Source organism: Geospiza fortis, unplaced genomic scaffold, assembly GCF_000277835.1.
Source record: "Geospiza fortis unplaced genomic scaffold, GeoFor_1.0 scaffold275, whole genome shotgun sequence".
In the NCBI taxonomy this organism is placed as follows: domain Eukaryota; kingdom Metazoa; phylum Chordata; class Aves; order Passeriformes; family Thraupidae; genus Geospiza; species Geospiza fortis.
In genome coordinates, this window is record NW_005054341.1 from 1,083,612 (window position 1) to 1,101,977 (window position 18,366).

At 42.4% G+C, this 18,366-nt stretch overlaps 1 protein-coding gene across 1 annotated transcript in view; it reads right to left on the reverse strand.

The window, feature by feature from the left end:
- PLCB1 (phospholipase C beta 1) overlaps positions 1–18,366 on the reverse strand; it is a gene marked incomplete at its 5' end in the record, with an annotated part of 318,873 nt that overhangs the window by 127,169 nt on the left and 173,338 nt on the right. The window contains 1 exon segment of the mRNA XM_005422621.2: positions 673–813. Within this exon segment, the coding sequence (XP_005422678.1) occupies positions 673–813 (141 nt within the window).

Below are 18,366 nucleotides of genomic sequence, written 5' to 3' on the forward strand. Positions count from 1 at the left end.
TGGAAAGTGTTCTGTGCGTGGATGGCTGGAGGCTGGGAGCAGGGCGTGCCCACATGAGCGGAAGTGGAGAGAGGAGAAGCTTTGGGATGCCTCTTGGAAATAGACAAAGCAAAAGTTCCCAGCTCATTAAACAGAACTGAATCGTAGAGAAATTGGAAGAAGGAGGAAAAAACCCAAACACAAATGTACTAAGTGTAATTTTATGTTGTGGGTTGGACAGAGGAAACTGATGGACCTGCATGGGAAAAAATACTTTTCTAAGAAAAACTACTTTTCTAAGAAAATGATATTGACTACAAGCCTTATCAAGGGCTCTCAGCAGGCAAAATGTGATGCTGCTACTGAAATACTGATGTGTGTTTGGGGAGCCACAGTGTAACATCTCATTCCTGAGCTAAAATTTGTATGTAACACTATTTTTATTGTGATTATTTGGGCTTTACAAGCAACGTTCTGAACATGAGGGGGCATTAATCTTGCTGAATAAACTCCTTGGGGAAAAAAACCCCACAAAACAAAAAAAGATTGCACATTTCTTCTTGGGAACTGAGTGGCCCAGCTCCAGGACAGAACTGTGCTTCATCTCACAGCAGCTCCCACGTTCGGCTCAGTTATCCCTGCCTCCAAAGCCTGAATTTGATACAGCAGATCTCCACCTGGCAGGTGTGTTACCTTTGCAATGTCATCCTGGAATGCCACCAGGTTCAGGTAGGAGATGTTGACCAGGTCAGGCCCATACACCACGGTGATCATCCTGTTTTCCAGCCGGCCTCCCGCATTCCCGGCGTCCAGCAGCTCGCGCAGCTTCGGGTCCTGCAGGGGAACAGCCACCAAAGGGTTAAAAACTGCTGCAAATATACTGCAAAAACTGCAAACACTCCCACCTGGAAAATCTGTGTCATTCTGAACGCTTTAAACACGTTGGCCTGTTGGTTCTGATCTGGTTAATGGCTCATTAAAACAGTTAAAGTTCTTAGCCCAGAATAAAAAGGAAATAATTTCTGTAAATCCTCCGAAGCTCTGAGCTCTGTATTGGTGCTGTGCACACTCAGAGCTGTCCAGCTGATGGCTGCACAGTCCTGTTTTCAGTCATTTTGCTGCAGAAGTCAAGCAAACACAAACTGTCAAAACAACACAATCTGTCCAAAGGCTACTGTCCTCAGCAGTGATTTCAATGGATTTTAGATAAAGCTGAAAATGAGAACTTAAGCTTTTCCTAAGGAATTAAGAAGACTTCTGGAATTAACTTTCTTGAACTCTATGAAATGAGTAATGGAATTTTAGTGTTGCCTTCCTCTTTCTTCTTCATGTTCAACAGGTCATGCATTATTGAAATTATTAGTTATATTCCATTTAGATTTAGCTTTTAGCCTTTCCCCCCCAGTGTGTATCCAATACAGAATCACAGACTCATCTAGGTTGGAAAAGACCTTTAAGAGCATGGAGTCCAGCTGTTCCCCCTGCCCTGCCAAAGGCACCACTGACCCATGTCCCCAGATGCCACCTCCACACGTCTGGTAAAGCCCTCCAGGGATGGTGACTCAACCCCTTCCGTGGGCACCTTGTTCCTGCCTGCCAGAGGAGCCACCACCTAACATCTCTGTGAAGGAAAGCTAAATTCAAGGATTTTTATCAGCTATTAATAGCCTGAACCTCAGCTGCACTGCAACCTAAATGTGAGTAAAAACCTCAGGTTATTTTGTGACTCTGCTCATTTCTGTGAGGCTGCTCCATTTCCAAGAAACGCACTCAGCGTGTTTGAAATGAAGAAAACGGGTCCCTGGCCTCGTGGTGAAGTTTATGGGGACAGATGAAAAGCTGCCCTGCGTGACTGGATGCAGCCCTTTGGAAAGGGCCTGTGCAATGTGAGAGCTCAGCTTTCCTAGAAGGCAACACTGCTCAGTCTCCTACAAAAACTGAAAAATGGCTAGCAAGAGAATCCCTGTGGGATGGCAGATGCTGCGCAGAGATCAAGTCATTTCAAAACTGACACAATAAAATGCTCTGCACTTTGAATTTCTCTCTCCCATGAACCTTCTCCCTGCACTGCCTGCAAATGTTCCATTTGTGGTGTTCTTCATATTTCATAACTTTTTGAATAAGTATCGACATTTCCAGCAACTGATACCAATTAAATTTAAAATAACAAGGTTAAGGGGATAAAGAAGGGCCAATTTTCATGGATCTTGCAGGAAATCCTGTACCAACAAGACATCAATCTAAGGGCATCTCCTGATTGGTATCATACCTTCTTGGAGGCAATGGAGCTGTGTGTGTGTGTTCACCAAACACTTCACCAGATTTAGGAAAACATTTTTGGAGCATGAGGTAGAAAGTGAAAAGAAAGTACAAGGCTGTCTATCATAAGTGCTGAGCCTCTTTAAATACTGGGTATGATGCCAAGTGTTACAGGAGAACAGACAGAATGATCCTATTTAAGGGCTCTGTAAATGGTGAATATCATTGTGCTCCCAGACAAAGATGGTTTCGTGGGTAAACAAGTTAATCACAGCCTTTCACAGGAGAGAAACACAGGAGGGGGATACAAAAATAGTAGTTGTGTTTCAGAGATTTCAGAGGATTCAAAGCAGAAAGACAAAGAAATGGTATCATTTAGATCTGGGAGAAGGGTAGAGAAATGCCCTGCAGTTGCTCAGTCAGTCATGGTGCATTACTTGATGGGTTCCTTTCTCTTTTATTTACAGGCTGGATGTTTCAAAGCTTTGTTTTATGTCTCTGGGAGATGAGAATCCATCTCCTTTCCATTCCAACCCCAAATCAGACAGATAAATGCCTCTGCTCAAGGGCCTGTCTGGGAACAGCATCATTCTTCCTGGGCTCAGACAGAAGGGGATTGTCTCTGCTTTCCTCCTTCCCCACCACTGGCACTGCTCCCTCCCTCTCCCTGGCTGAGCCTCCTGCTCACAGCTCCACTCTGGATCATGGATGCAGTGGGAGCAACAGAAGGAGAGGGCAGAACCTCCTTCTTCTGTATTTACACCTGGCCAAGGATGTCTCAGGGGTGAATCACACTCCAGTATGACCAAGACATGCATCAGCCACGCACCACGGAATAAAGAAAGAAACCTATTTGCAATGAGATGCTTTTTCCAAGGAAATTCATCCAAAGAGAAGTTATCTGGCACTTGGTTTTCAGAAGGGCAAATAAGTGGCAAATCAAGCAATGTGAGTGTTGATTTGGTTTTCCAAATCCAAGATTTTTTTTTTTTTGCCAGGTTTTACAAGCAAGCAGTTAGACAGACCATTGTCTTTGGGCTGCTGTGTTTGAATGGCTAAAATGTGAATTTCTCTGCTCTGTTTAAGGCTTGTCTAGCAAAGTTGGAAGCACACAGTCCATTACAGCAGTGCACTGTCCAGCACCATCCAGCAGCTGTTAATAAAGGGAATACACCACAATTCCTGGGCTGTCTCAGTGCAAGCTGCTGGGAGCCCCACAGACACCAAAGATATATTTTAATACCTGTTTTCTAGCATTTTTTAAAATTTTCTATTTCTAAGTTCAGTGCAAGAGAATAATTTTGATGCTGATGTGACTCACAGCTGTGCTGACCCCTGCCATGGGTGTCACCCTTCACGGGTGACAGATGCACTTGTCAGTGACAACCTCGCCCTTAGCTGATCATCAAGGTGATAATTAGTGCTTGGATCTGAGGTTCTCACACACCAAACCCCACTGCCAGCTCCCACATTCCTCAGCTCCCTTGTTACCCCCTTTGCTGCAAGCACTGCTAAGGAGATGAGCAAAATATCTTTTACCAACATCTTGAGGGCTCTCAGTGCTCTATGAATCAAAGCCCTTTTGAAAATGTCAGCAGGTTTTCCCGTGGAGATGGCAGGAAAGCACACGGGGAAAAAAACCAAACCAAGCAGCAGGACCAAATTTAGCTTCTTTCATGTAAATGGGATTGATTTTGGTGACTCCACTTTAGGGAATGACAGTGCAAAGCCTGCTGCTGGTTGGGGCTGTGTTTCATGCACTGGCTCACAAGTGGACAGAGTGGTTTTGGGATAAGCTCTTTTCTAAACTGGGGCCTAATGAGCAATATGCTGAGCTCTTTATTTGGACATTCAGAAGAATTACATCTATTTAATACTGATTACAGTAACATTTGGAACACCTGAAGTTTGGGAACACACCCATGGGATGGCAAATAAACAGCGGCCATTGGCAATACCCACACAACTCATCCAAGTTCCCTTTGTAGCTCAATATTTTAAGTCTTTGATGTTTCCTGTTGCTTCTTCCAGTCAAAAGGGATCAGCTTGGTTTTCCCTTTCCACTGGAGTCTGGTAGCTCAAGGACTGTAAGTACCTGAAGGCTGCCCCAGAAATAGGTCAGGAAAATCAGTGTTTGGATGGGACAGTGCTGCTTAAATTCCCAGAGGGAGATGGAATTTGTGAGCAGGCAAATGTGGAGGAGGTGATAAGGATGGTGTTGGCAGCACAAAGAGCTTTAGAATCTATCAAAAATCACAATAGTCATGTCAAATTGAGGCTAGGGTTGGTCAGAGGATTACCTGCTCATTGGAAAAAATCTTCCCTATTTGGTTGTGCTGTCTTGAGAAACTTATCAAAGAAAATATACCTTAAATCAATGGGAAATAAAGAGAGAATAGAGAAAAAAATTAACCAGAAAAAAAAAAAAGAAACTTATGGAAGTCCTACCATTTTCATGAACAATTGCAAAATAAGGACTTTTTGTTAGAAACCAGGATCCTGTAGACAGATGGATAAAAATAGATTTCAATCAGACTTCCTTAACTTTCTCCTCCTGTATTTCTTTTTCACTGGAAATCATAAGAATACCACAAACTTAGAGAGGCACCTCAGCCACATTACAATCCCTGCCTGTCACTGTGACTGGTGTTATTAAAATGTAGGTCCTAACCCTGAAATCCCAATTAGTGTGGGCTCTGCACAGCACAGCAAATGCCATAACATCTTTTATTAGTATCACCAGCTCCTTAAACTGTTTTTTTCTTCTGCAAACCTGCAGCACACCATCTGCCTGTGGAAACTGGTTCTTTCATACATGGTTATAAAAGGCTGCCACGAGGTTCTGTGCCACCCAAACACTGATTCCAACACTCCAGGTCAGCCCCCTCTGCTCACTGATGCTGAGGTTCTGTGGCACCCAAAGGCTGATTCCAACACTCCAGGGAGCAGCAGGTCAGCCCCCTCTGCTCACTGATGCTTCCCAGAGCTGCACTGATGTCTCAGGTTTAGCTTTTCTATGTTTCAGGTTCTGTGCTGCTTTAATGTGGGGTCTGGGCTCCATATTATGGGATGGTGAGCTCTGTGCACAGAGCAGGGAGACAAAACAATTCCTGCTCCAGCTGGGCACCAAGGACAAATGATCCAAATCTCAGCCCAAGAGCACAAACACCGTGGGCTGGAGAGAGAAAAACAAGCAGGGTGGGACTGCAGGGGCTAAAGCTGGAATGGGACAATGAACTGCAAGGTGCAAATGGAGCAGAACTGATCCCAGGGAGAGACCCCGGGAGCGCTCGTGCATTTTGGGGCCATTTTGGTTCATCTTGGGTGCAGCCCTGGCTGGGCTCTGGTGCTGCCCAAGGTGGATCCATGGAGGAGATCCCTTGAACAAATCTCTGCTTTATCTCCATCCAGCCTCTGTTCCAGGCCAGCCTTCCCAAGGCACCACTTGCACCATCTCAGAGAGCAGCTTCTGATCCCTTTAAAAAGGAAAGGAATCTGCCCAATGCTGAAGGTTTCCTGGGTTTGATGGTTACAGATAATGTGATGGCCAAGCTGGGTGATTATCCAGACAACCACAACTTCTTGGGTTGCTGGAACAGCTGTGCAACTAAATATTGGGAATTTTTGGTGAAGACATTAATTTACAAATTCTCAAACTATCTCACACTGCCATAGGGTACTTCAGAATTGCCTGCACTGTAACTATCATGGTCTACATTACTACCTGTAACTATCAGAATCCCAAATCATTGCATTTATGTCCGGATAACTTCAGGAGAGACTTGAAACAAAAATGGCACCAATTTTCATCTTCGTTTTCTGCTCATCAAAGTGAGATTTCCAAGCACTCAAAAGTGCATTTATATTTTTTCTAGCTCAATATGTGTCTCAGAAGAGGAAATTTAGGGGGAGGAAAGAAGCTGGCTACATATGCAAAGAGTTTTCCAGGAAACACTGGAGTTTGAGGTTTAAATTAAACAAAGAACCTTCCTAAATTAGGGCTTTCTATTGTGACTCCATTGAAGGCAGAACTCCCACAGATTTCCCACAAATAGAACAATGTCTTGTCTTCAAGAATTCCTTATCAAAGAGTGTTTATCAACAAAAATGTACATACATGCATGTATCTAGAGAGCATGGATATCTCATATATTTGACCCAGATTTCAGAATACCAGCTCTTAACACTTAGAGTCCCAGGTAAGTTGTTGGTTCAGGGGCAGTAAAACAGGAAATAGAAAGCGACTCCTAAAACCACAGCCCGTACCCCTGTGGCTAGCTGAGGGTTGCCAAGCCCCAGCTCTGCTGAGTGACCCAACCCAACTCCTCAGGGCCAGCTGCCCAGCACAGAACACCAACTAAAGGCAGGAATTGCTTTCTAAGGCTCTCAGAATTCCTTTGTACCCCCTGTGGCACCTGAAGCACACAGCTCTGCTCTGCCAGGATCTCAGGTCCATGCTGACACCTAAGAGCTGCTTCTCATCTTTGTGTGGGCACCAGCCTGACCCTCAGGAACAAAATGTCCTTTTCAGCTGGCTGAAATTCACTGCTAACAATCCCCACACAGACCTCGGAGCCGGTTCCGTTCCCTTTGTGCCACACAGCACTTAGAGCTTCCCAGCAAAAGCGCATGACAGACTCATCCTTCAGAGAAATCTTCTTCTCTGCCCCCTTTGTTGAGAGCAAAGTCAGAACTCTCCAGTTTATCTTCCTGCAATGCCTCTCGCTGATTAAGGAGAATGTCCAACATGGGAATCACATCTGCAGAGCTCACTGACAGGATTTTGTCTGTCTGTCTCACTGACAGCCATGTGAAATGAATAGACTGCAATTAAGATATCAAAGAGGTTCAAAACAGTGCTCTCCAAACTCTCTTTGATGACACACAATACACAGGAAGTTTGATAGCTAAATGGATTTATGTGTATCAAGTTATCCTTACCAAAATCATTGTCATTAAACCAGAAATCTATTTAGCCTAACAAACACTGCAGTACGGTTTCAACACAAATAATGTCTTCACACATTTCACAAAAAAGTACCAGATCAAGATAAAACCAAAATATTTGCAAATAAATTTCTCCTCCTTTCTAAGGTTTCAGAATGGATTCCAAATTCGGTGTGCTATCACCATAGCTACCTATGCATAGAAACAGAGCCAGGGTCTTGTTTAAACACCCAAGTCATCCAGACATCATTTCTGTGCAAACCAAGTCAGTGTGCACAAAACAAGAGGAAGTTTCTTTAAAAAATAATCTCAGTCATCTAAACTGGTCTCAACTGGACCATCTGCTCAGTTAATACAGTGGAATATTTCTGACATATGACACAGCACGAGGTAAAAGGATCAGAAATGCTTTAGTCAGTCCCTAGGGAAGGAGATCCAAGGCATGCACTGACTCCTGCAGATCTGGTACATGCAGCAATCCCAAATACCTCAGATGCAACTAAAATCCCAGGGCTGTTCTTCCCACAGATATTATCAGGGAGGACAGGGTGCCATAAATCACACCTCAGACCCTCAGTGCTGATTAACCTTCCCCATGAAACACCTGCTCCAGAACAATGGCTGGCTTTCCTAAAATAGCTTGATCCAACTCCGTGCTCCAAGTAACAACATCGACACATCAAGTTTACCAGCACCAGGCTAGGAAAAGAGTGAAGACCAGGCTATGAAGAGAGAAGTGAAAAGAGTGAAAAAGATACTTCTTCTTCTGTAATGTACAGATTTGAGGAAGAGAGAGCACGTGCCAGCTTAATCCATATTTTTCTTTGGCAAAGGAATAAGAAGGAAGCCAATCTCTGCCTGTACAAAGGAACTTTAGAACAGAGAGGACTATGTCAACAGACATTTCAAATATAATTCTAACTGTGAGCTCTGAAGATGAAGGATGAATTCATGCTGGCTTTCTACAACACCTATGTTGCAAGACACAGGTTATTTAAAAACATCCAACGTGATAAATCAGTATTTTTATAACACTTAGGGGCATCCCCCCAGAAAACCTGCCAGTTCTATGTCAGCCACCCCACCAGGAGGACAGAATCCTCCTTTGGAAGCTCCCAGGCCTCTTTTCACCTCCATTTTCACTGACACCATCATTTCTGTACCAGATGTGCTGCAAAACCTTACTGGGGACAACACTACAAATTCACTGAGGGTAATTCAGTCCCGGTTTTGGGGAAGATACTGAGAGTACAAAATCAGATTGGTTTCTGGGGGACAGGGAGAGAGATGCCCACAGGATATCTATGGCAAAGACACTGAAACCAGGGTTTTAGCTGAATTACAAAGTGAATTGATGGCACGTGCCAAGGAAAAGCCCAGGGAGAAAGCCAGGGCCACCTCATCCCACTTTTCCTGACCTCTCTCACAGTTCCAGTGATCCCAATCCAGCTTTCCTGGGTCTCTCATGCTCTCATGACAGAACATGAAGCAAAGATTCAGCCTGGATTTTATTTTCATTTTCCATCCTAACGCTCATATTTCTCAAGATGTTTTTTCCTAGGCTCGTGGTATTTGAGTTTTAGATTGTTTGCAAGGCTGTGTGTTCTAACAAAAAACAAGTGACAGTATAAACCATCTAAGTAAAATCAGACCAAATGTGGTGTTTTTCAGTCCTTTTGGATGTGGTTGTGATTAACATGAAAAAGCTTTACTTATCACAGCGTAAATCTTAATTTATATTGATGCCAACTCAAAAAAGGTGAAATACTGAGCAGCTACAACCACTCACAACCTTCCTCTAGGTGTTCTCTAACTCATGAACATTTTTTACCATTTTTTTTATCAGCTGCAGATGGCTCATTATTTTAAAGATGACCTTTAAACACACACACTTCCCTTCCCTGCTTTTCCTTCCTCCAAATTCCACGAGTTTTTCTTCAATTTAATTTTAAAGGAAGAGATGAACAGACAGTGGAGAAAAGAAACTCATCTCATTTCCATGTCACTTTTATGAACTCGTTTTCTTTGGTCTGTATGGGACTATTGCAAAACCTATAAAAAGGCTTTAAATGAAATGATTTCTACAGCAACTTGCACAGCCCCTAAGGGCAGGAATAGCTGGAACAGCAGCTTCATTTTCACTTATCTATAAATCTCACATGCATTGTTCTTCCAAATTGGAATTGCTGTGTGGAGTTATTTTAATAGATTTACTTCAGAGGTTGAGGTACAATCAGCTCCTCGTTTATCTGAATTTGTCAAAATCTGAGCTGGATGAGAGGCACTGTGCGAATCCCCCACGCTGCTCTGGAGGGCTCCACCAGGGCTGCAGGACTGCACTTGCACTTTAATGCATATTTTGTTTTTTACCTGGTGGAAATGCGTCCACCCAGACGGTCTGAAATGCTGCCTGCACCAACTCCCCACCCCACACAGACAGAACAGATGAAACCCAGAGAGCCAGGACTGAAAACATCTGACTAACGAGCTGCTCATTATTGCAACATTTCACACACGCTCAGCAGCAGAAGAAAAAAATAAAAAAAAACCAAACAAACTTAAAAAAAAAAAAAACACAAAAACACAAAAAAACACCAAACAAACAAACAAACAAAACCACCAAGAAAAGAGCTGTGTGCCATTGCCATGCCAGCACTATTTTGTTCACTCTTACCTGTCTCAGAGACACATTTTGGTGTCATTTTTTTCAATCACAAAGTCACGTGGGATGCTTAAATGCTAAAGGTTTCAATTTACCTGATTTTAATTATTGTAAACACTCACTGCTCCCATTACCTTAAAGTATTTAATTCTAGGAAACTCATTTGCAGCATAGGAAGGAAAAATAAACCATTTCAGTGATGATGCAACAGAAATGGAAATAGTTTCCTTCTTGGGCTGTAGCAAACACTCAGCCTGTGAGCTCAGCACAGGCTCTCAATGGCACATCTAATTAATTATTGATGGCTAATGATGAGTTCTCCTGCACTGTCCTGTGTCACAAAGCCTTCCCTGCACCTCAGAGCAGAAGCAGAAATACATGCAGACATTTGACACGTACAAATTGATGCCAAATTAGCCCACACAGATGAACTAATTCCCTGTGGATCTTGATGGAGCTGTCCTGGTTCCCGGTGACAACCCAGCTCGGTGGGAATTGGAGCCAGGTCACCACAAAGCCAAGGGACTTGACTCTGAAAATCCATAAAACCAGCTAAAAACCACATGGCAAAATCATATGGCAGATGCCACTGCCTCAGATGGCAAAGTTAATAGAGAAAAAGTAATCTATAATAAAAATCAAATTAAGACTCCTTTCAAAAACTTGGTCAGTTTCCATTTACTCAGAGAGGAGGATTTTCTCTAAGGACATTTTAACTTGTAAAATAAATATCTAACAGAAAAAAAACCCAGCAACTAGAAATAGGCTCCTGGTTTAGAAGACAACATGACTACTGAAGGAAAAAGAAAGGAAGTAAAACCTACAAGGAGCATGAGTAAGAACCACAAATATGTTTAGCTGGCTGAGGAGGGAGAGACAACAGGCAATAAATGCAGACACTGGATTTGGGTGGTTTAATGACAGATGAATTTCACCACCTGTGGAAGCACAGGAAACATGTTCAAGTCACTGCTAGGAGAAGGACATCCAAGCACTGATGTCTCTGGCAAGCAGCTGCACAGAGCAATTCTTCAGGGGATGCCACGGACATTATTTTAAGGCATTGGCTTTGTACTCCACGGTTTTGAGAACTGAGGAAAGGAATATATAAAGGGTGGCTGGGTCAATTTTAAATCAAGCCTGAAGAATACAACACATCACTTGGAGAACAGTGCTAAAGAAAATCCTGAGTGTCACAAATCACAGATTTGTGAGCAGCCAAACAATGTGAGAATACCAAGACATGGAAGAGGAAAAATCAGTGCAAGCAGAAAGTGATGGAAATGGTCCCAAAAAATCCAGATGCAAACTTTTGAGTGAGCAGTTTTGGGCATCTGAATCATTCACATGAGTTCTAGAACCAAAATTCACTCATAAATACACATTGCAGCCAGTACATCTGCACATACAGAGCATTAAGACAACTGCACCAAACTTGGTCCTTCAAACTCCTCCAATTCCATCAGTTTTCCTCATGGTTCATAGGGAAAGCAACAGGGACAGCAGCTGCTGCTCTTTAAAAAGCAGGCAGCTCTCACTGAGCACCTCTGCATCCCTGCTACCCATGGCTGGCTCTTTTCCACAGCAGAAATCATTAAACTTCGGGAAAGCACAAGGAAACAAAGAATATTTTTCCCATGACCCTTGACTAGGTACCAACACCAGGTGATGCACAGAAGCCAAGAGATAATGGGAATTCTGCCCTAATGCACAAACCCAACACCTCTCCTCAATTCCAAGAGGTTCACCTGCACTTACAGGAGTTGAGAAAGGGTAAAAAGTTGGCAGAGGAAGTTTAACCATGGTTAATTGTTTTTAAAGCTCCTCGTACAAACCACGGCAGCTTGCAAAGAATTCAATTTCTTACATTCAGAGGGTGGATCAGCACTTCTCTTCCTAATTGCACTTGCTAAGTGCCAGACAGACTCCCAGTTATCCAAGAATTTAATGAACTAAATCCAGCCATTTAAGGCTGTTTCATCTAGATAAGAAGCTTTCCAACTTGAAGGATAAAACAGCCTTAAAGGCAATGGAAAATAAACCCCACTTTGATGTGTATAAACTACCCAAGCAGTTAATTTTCAATGATAAAAATAAAATTTTAGCTGGGGGATGTCAAGCAAATAGGCTTGGCAGGAAAAGGGGGACCAGAAAAGAGGAGAGGAGGCTGGAAAATTCCTGCCCAAACTCCAGGCCACACTTTGTGCTCCCCCCTTTGCTGAACTTCCCAAGGATCCCCAGTGGAGCACTTGACTGAGCAAAACTATGAACTCCAGGGTTCGACCAAAATATTTCTGAAAGGTTACAAAGTCCAATGCTTTTTGGAAAGGGAATTAAGAATGTTTTGTGCACATAAGATTATGGCACTGAGGGTACACTTCCTCCAGTTGGATCCCTTCCAGTACATCCTTGGGAAAACAAATACTTATAATGGATGCAATTTGGAAAGGGATATTCTGCAAATATGAGAATATTCTAAATGTCACTTCCCCAAAACAACAATTTGACACTGGGTTTTAATAAAGATGCATTAATAGCTTGCTGTTCTGTGTTCTTTCACACCCCCCCCCATCCTTTAAAAGGAAATAAGGAGACAAACAAAACCTGGACATCTCTTGTGATAAGAGAGGTGCAAAATCCTGAATTTCAGTGTCTTCATTTCCTCCGTCTGTAAACTGAGCTTTTCTCTCTTTTGCTTCTCTAAAATCTACTGAGTTTCATTTTTCTTACATTCTGATCAACTGCTCTTGCCTCACTGAGAGTGTTAACACAGCAGAAGTCTTTTTTCCCCTTTGAATGATTTTCATGAAGGATAAATGTATGCTTCATCCTTCCACATCTGAATAAGCTCTGAGGTGATGAAGCACAAAACCTCCTTGCATTCACATGAGCAGAGTTAAGACCTTCCCTTCCCTTCCCTGCCTGATTGTGTCCCTGGGATGCTGCTTGGAAAAGCCACCAGAGCCATCCCCAGCCTGGCTTACAGCAGGAGGAGATCGTGCAACAGAGAATGGCACAGTGCCCTTCAGGCATTTGTACCTGCTGGAATTCAAACCCTAAAACACACCTGGACAATAATTCTGCCATAAGCACACCTGGGTAATAATGCTGCCAGCCTGGCACTGCTCCCCACTGGCCACTTCTGAGGCTCCCTCATCCTGCAGGAGTTTGGGAATGCTGCAGTTTCCCCAGGCAGCTGGAGGGGTGCTGCCATGCCACCTACAGCTCTCTATTTATGTATTTCTGTATTCCAGCCCCCTCCAGAGCAGCCTCTCTCCTAGCAGCAGTGCTGCTGTAGGGTTTTTCCCTCTAGGTGTCCATGTACAATGTCTCCCATGACCCAGAGGCGATGAGGGCCAATGCATTGCCCTGGCTTTTTAAGATTTTCTAAGCCTTTTCTAAGATATTTACATTCTTATAACGAGCTTTCTCACACACTTTCTGTCAATAACTCATTGTTTTACGCTCTTTTATAGAAGAGAAATTTGATAGACTGTTGGTTTGTCCAGTGTCACTGGAGAGGTGGCACTTTCACCTTCCAACCCACTGTCGCTTCTAGAAAACTGTAAATGTTGGAGTCAGAAAATAAACTTCCCTTTTTTCACCTCGCGTGTGCGCTCGTGTTGTTTCATGTCCTATACTGTCGCCATGATATTGTCTGAAAAATCCCTTTGCCAGGATTTTTCTCCTGAGAAGCTGAGAAGCCTCAGAGGAAAAGAAAACCAATAATTATCTGCTGCTGTGGAATGCAACAGGTGCATCTTTGATTGGTCCGTGTTGGTTGTTTCTAATTAATGGCCAATCACAGTCAGCTGGCTCAGACTCTCTGAGAGTCACCAGCTTTTGTTATCATTCCTTTCTAGTCCTTGCAAACCTTCTGATGAAATCCTTTCTTCTATTTTTTTAGTGTAGTTTTAATATATCATATTCAACAATAATATATAATATTATAATATATAATAATATATAATAATATATACTACAATAATGTATAGTATTAATATAATATAATATAATATAATATAATATAATATAATATAATATAATATAATATAATATAATATAATATAATATAATATAATATAATATAATATAATATAATATAATATAATATAATATAATATAATATAATATAATATAATATAATATAATATAATATAATATAATATAATATAATATAATATAATATAATATAATATAATATAATATAATATAATATAATATAATATAATATAATCTATCAGCCTTCTGAAACATAGATTCAGATTCTCATCTCTCCCCTGGGCCTGGGACCCCTGTGAACCCCACACCACAGTGAGCGCCCCGTGCCTGGGGCTGCTGATCATTCAGCACCCCTGGGAGGGTAGGAAGGTACACAAAGCTCTCTAATTCCCTGCTTTGTTAGCTTTTCTCATGACAGCAGCTGCATCCCAGCAGTGCTCTGGAGAATCTCCCCAGGCTGTGGGATGGGACCTTCCCAGCAAAGCTCCCAGGCCTGCCAGTGACCCCAGCCCTGCCAGCCAGGTGAGCTCAGCCCCAAACCAAACCAGATAAAAACCTTGTGAGTAATGGGTCAGTACTATAAATAGGGAGATCAATAGTGCCTGGAGTCAGGCTGAATGCTTCAATTAATGATTTCCCAAAATAGCAGCAAGCCAGGGCCACGTGGTACAGCTGGCACCTACCTGAGACTACAGAGCGTGAGCAACACGGGGTCAAAATCCTCTAAGCACCTTTTCTTCCTCTTTCCCATATTTTCCATACCATTTAGACACTTAAATAGGCTAGGATTTGTTTTATTTACTCAGTGGGTTTATTTGAAAAAAATCCTGTCTTTGGCAATCTGTAATCCTTTCAGAATAATCTACATTTTATATATATATACAATAACAAATATATTTCTTTAATATTTCTGTAAGATAATTTATATTAGCACCACCATCTGGTTTTAATTTTATACATGATGGCGGTGCTTGTGGCATTTGCCCCTTTCTCTGCAAGCACAACTAACAACAGGGAGCAAATTCTCAGCAAATTCTTTAAATGTCTCTTTGATTTTGGTTTTCATCCCAACTCATAGCTAAGCTCCTGGAGGAAGGGAACAACAGGATGTTTGGAAAGAGGGATAAATGCAACATTGGGAAATGGACTAAAAATACAGCCTTACACCTCCCCAGGAAAAACAACCTGTGCCAATAGAACACACAGTGAATGGAAGTGTGCCTGAGCTGCCTTCTGGGCAGGATTCCCAGCAGAAATTTATTTCTGCCTTATCAAGTTTCTAATCAGTTTTTTAAACCAGGCTGCTGAATAGGTGTAACTCTCCTGAATGGCAGGAAATTCACTGTGCAGACAGAAACTTTCAGGCTGCAGTGGATATCATCTACCCCAAAATCTGACCTGTGAGGGGATACTACAGGAGCTTGTCCACAACCAGACTGTACTCATGATTCAAATGGATTTTTTAAAAAAATTGAAGACTACAACTAAACAAAATTTTTTAAAACCCCACAAACAAACAACTCACAAAAAACCCTCAATCATACTATAAAAACAACCAAAAGATCCCCAACTTACCACTGCTGGGATTTTCACTATTAATAGAAAGGAATGGAGAAATTTAAATTACAATGGAGAAAATTTTAAAAAATACAGGAAGTTGATAGAAAGTTAAGGCAATTGACACAAATAAATTTACTGCTCTCAAACCAGTTTGCCAGAACTTTTATCAAACACCCCTTGATGTGTTTAATCATTTAGCACCTTTAGAGGGGTTATACCCTGACCTGATACTGCTTTTCCCTGCCAGCCCTAAATAAAATCAAATTTCCATGTATTGAGTGAGTCCTTGCCTCCACACCTGAACTTTTCTGCTGCCATTTGGAGTTGTGTTTGTGCAGAACACATCTGCTGATATCCACATCTTCTGTCAAGGGAGCTGGGACCCAAAAAAGCTGCAAAGTGCCATTTCTTTGGTGTCACACAAGCCACAAGATGCTCTCCCAGCTATTTGGGGTCACCTGGCCACACCTGACTGAGCTGCATTCCCTGCACACCCCTTGGGTTCAGGGGTTTGATCAGATCAGACCCTCCTGGTGCCTCACATGGAGGTTCTGCACCTTCCTTCAGAAACCTGGGAGTGCAACTGCAAGTTTGTGCTTCTTTTGATGTTCAAGGAAAGCACAGAGCACAACAACTTTATTTGCTTTTTGGTGCCCTCAGCACAGCCCCTGCCTGTGGGATGAGAGAGCTGCTCCAGAACGATGTCCTGCATGAACCAGGAGGAGAAGCTGAACAGATCCCAGCTAACTTTGTGAGGAGCAGAAAGCTGGAGCCTCACACCTTAGGAAACAAGGAAAGGAAAACACACTTCCATGGACACAACAACATGAGCTTGCTGCTGCCTCTCTTGAGGCCTCCTGCCAGATCCTGCCCAGACAAGGATGTACAAAAGCAAACACTGAAAAACAAGTTCCTATTTTCTTGAAGCTCGGAGCAGCTCACTGAGCTGTTTCCCTTCAGATCAAGTGGCAGCAGCAGCAGAGCAAATACCTGAGCAGAGCATGTTTTATTAGATCAGCTGTCAGGCCAATTCCATTTTGCCTTCAAAACAAAACAAACAAAACACAACAAAACAAAACTGGTCACTATCCCAAAAAAGGAAGGAAAAAAAAGGACAAAAAGAAAAGCAAAATAGGACAGGCTTTTCTGAGTAGGTTTCTTTTTTGCTTAAAAAGCATCCAAATCCTGAATTAATGCCATCAATGGAAGCACTATGCAAGAAGACTTGGGAGGTGCTGGACCTGAGGCAGGAAGGGCTGTGCTCAGGACTCGGGGAGCAGAGGAGCCTTTGGGATGAGCTCTGCTGGCACTTCCAGAAGCTGTGCCACGGGGAGCACAATGTCAATAACCCCACTGGGTGTAACCTGCAAATTCCCCCATTCCCAAGCCAGGAAAGAAAGGCAGATGCTTGGAGAATGCAGGAGGAGTTAAATAGGCGTGGCTGCTGTAATGGGATGCCCTTGGAAGCTGCAGGAATTGATTGGGCAATACCAAACCAAGGCACCAAGAAGCCAAAGGATGGCCCTTCCTTTGGGATTCCTGTGATGCTCATCACTGGGAGCTCTGCAGGAGAGGGGAATGAGCTGAGGGATGAGGCTGATGGGCTGCAGTTTATCCCCAAATTTCTGGTCTTATTCCCATCCATGGTGGGAGCAGAAGAGCGATGCAGACACTGACCTGAGGCACCTGAGCAGCCCCGGTGAAATCCGTGCCCAGAAACTTCCCTTTGGGTTTGTTTTGGCTTTTTCAAGGACTTCAATTACATCTACAATTCCTCTTTACACTACAGATTTTCACATTAAGAAAAAAAAAGAGTGTTTTTTTCCCCCTTGCTTTAATATATCTGTTTCTGACATATTTCTTTTGCCAAGGTGTGACATTTTAATGTGGGTTTAAGAAGAAAGAATTTTAGAGAAGGGTATAGATTTTTGCAAGAGCTCTGATTCAAGAGGAGCTGAAAAAAAAAGCCCTTGAAATCTTTGAAGAATTCTATTGCAGAGGCACAAAATACTGAAAAACCTGATTATTCTTCAGGCAATAGAAAAAAAAAATTAGTAAGTGGCTTTGATATTTCTAAGATGATGCAGACAATGTCACTTGCTTTTACCTTTCCTTTTTGTAAATATTTGGACTTTAGAGCAGCAAGAAGCCTCTCCACACTTTCAGACACAAAAAAAAGTATTTCCTAAGGGGAAAAAGAAATGTTTTCTGTTAACTCCCCAGCTGTCTGGAAGAAAGCAGCAGAAAAGGAGATGGGGAAGAAGTCTCACACACCTGAGACAGTTTTTCCAATGAGGGCAGTTTTTAAGATCAATTTTTGACAGTGGCTGCCAGTTGCTCACCTGAAAGTCTTTCCCAATCTCTCTGGACCTTTTCTTTCCATGAGTCTTTCTGTATCACTACTTCTTACCATAAAAACTCCTCATTTGTGAAAAGATCTCAATTCGGAAATTAACTTTATGAGAGGAAATGGTAGCTCTTAGATACCACCATCACCTGTGGTACCATGGATGTAAACATTAGCAATTTAAAGCTTTCAGGGTGATGTTTCTTCTATTTTTTTCTTCTTTCTCCCAAGAAATTCCTCCTCTGCTGTATTTGAGTTCTTTTTTCTTCGCATTTCTTTTAAGAGTCCCTACGTACTTGATTTTCCTGGATCATTGTTTCAGCCCATGTGGCTCTCACTATATTCTGTCTTCTGTGAATTTCAGCAGCTGACATCCCTCATTTTCTCTGGTTGAAAGGAAAATTAAATATACACCATTTAATCAGCCTACATATGCTCATTTTCCTTTGTCCTAACTGTTGGGGTGTAATAGCTCGGGTTTTATTTGCTGTTAACAGCCTTGTAATTGTTTTTGATAAAATAATACAGTGTTTGTTCAGCTCTGCAAAACAGAAACACATAAAACCACAAGTTTTGTGTACAACCATTGTGTGAGCCGAAGAAGGGTTCA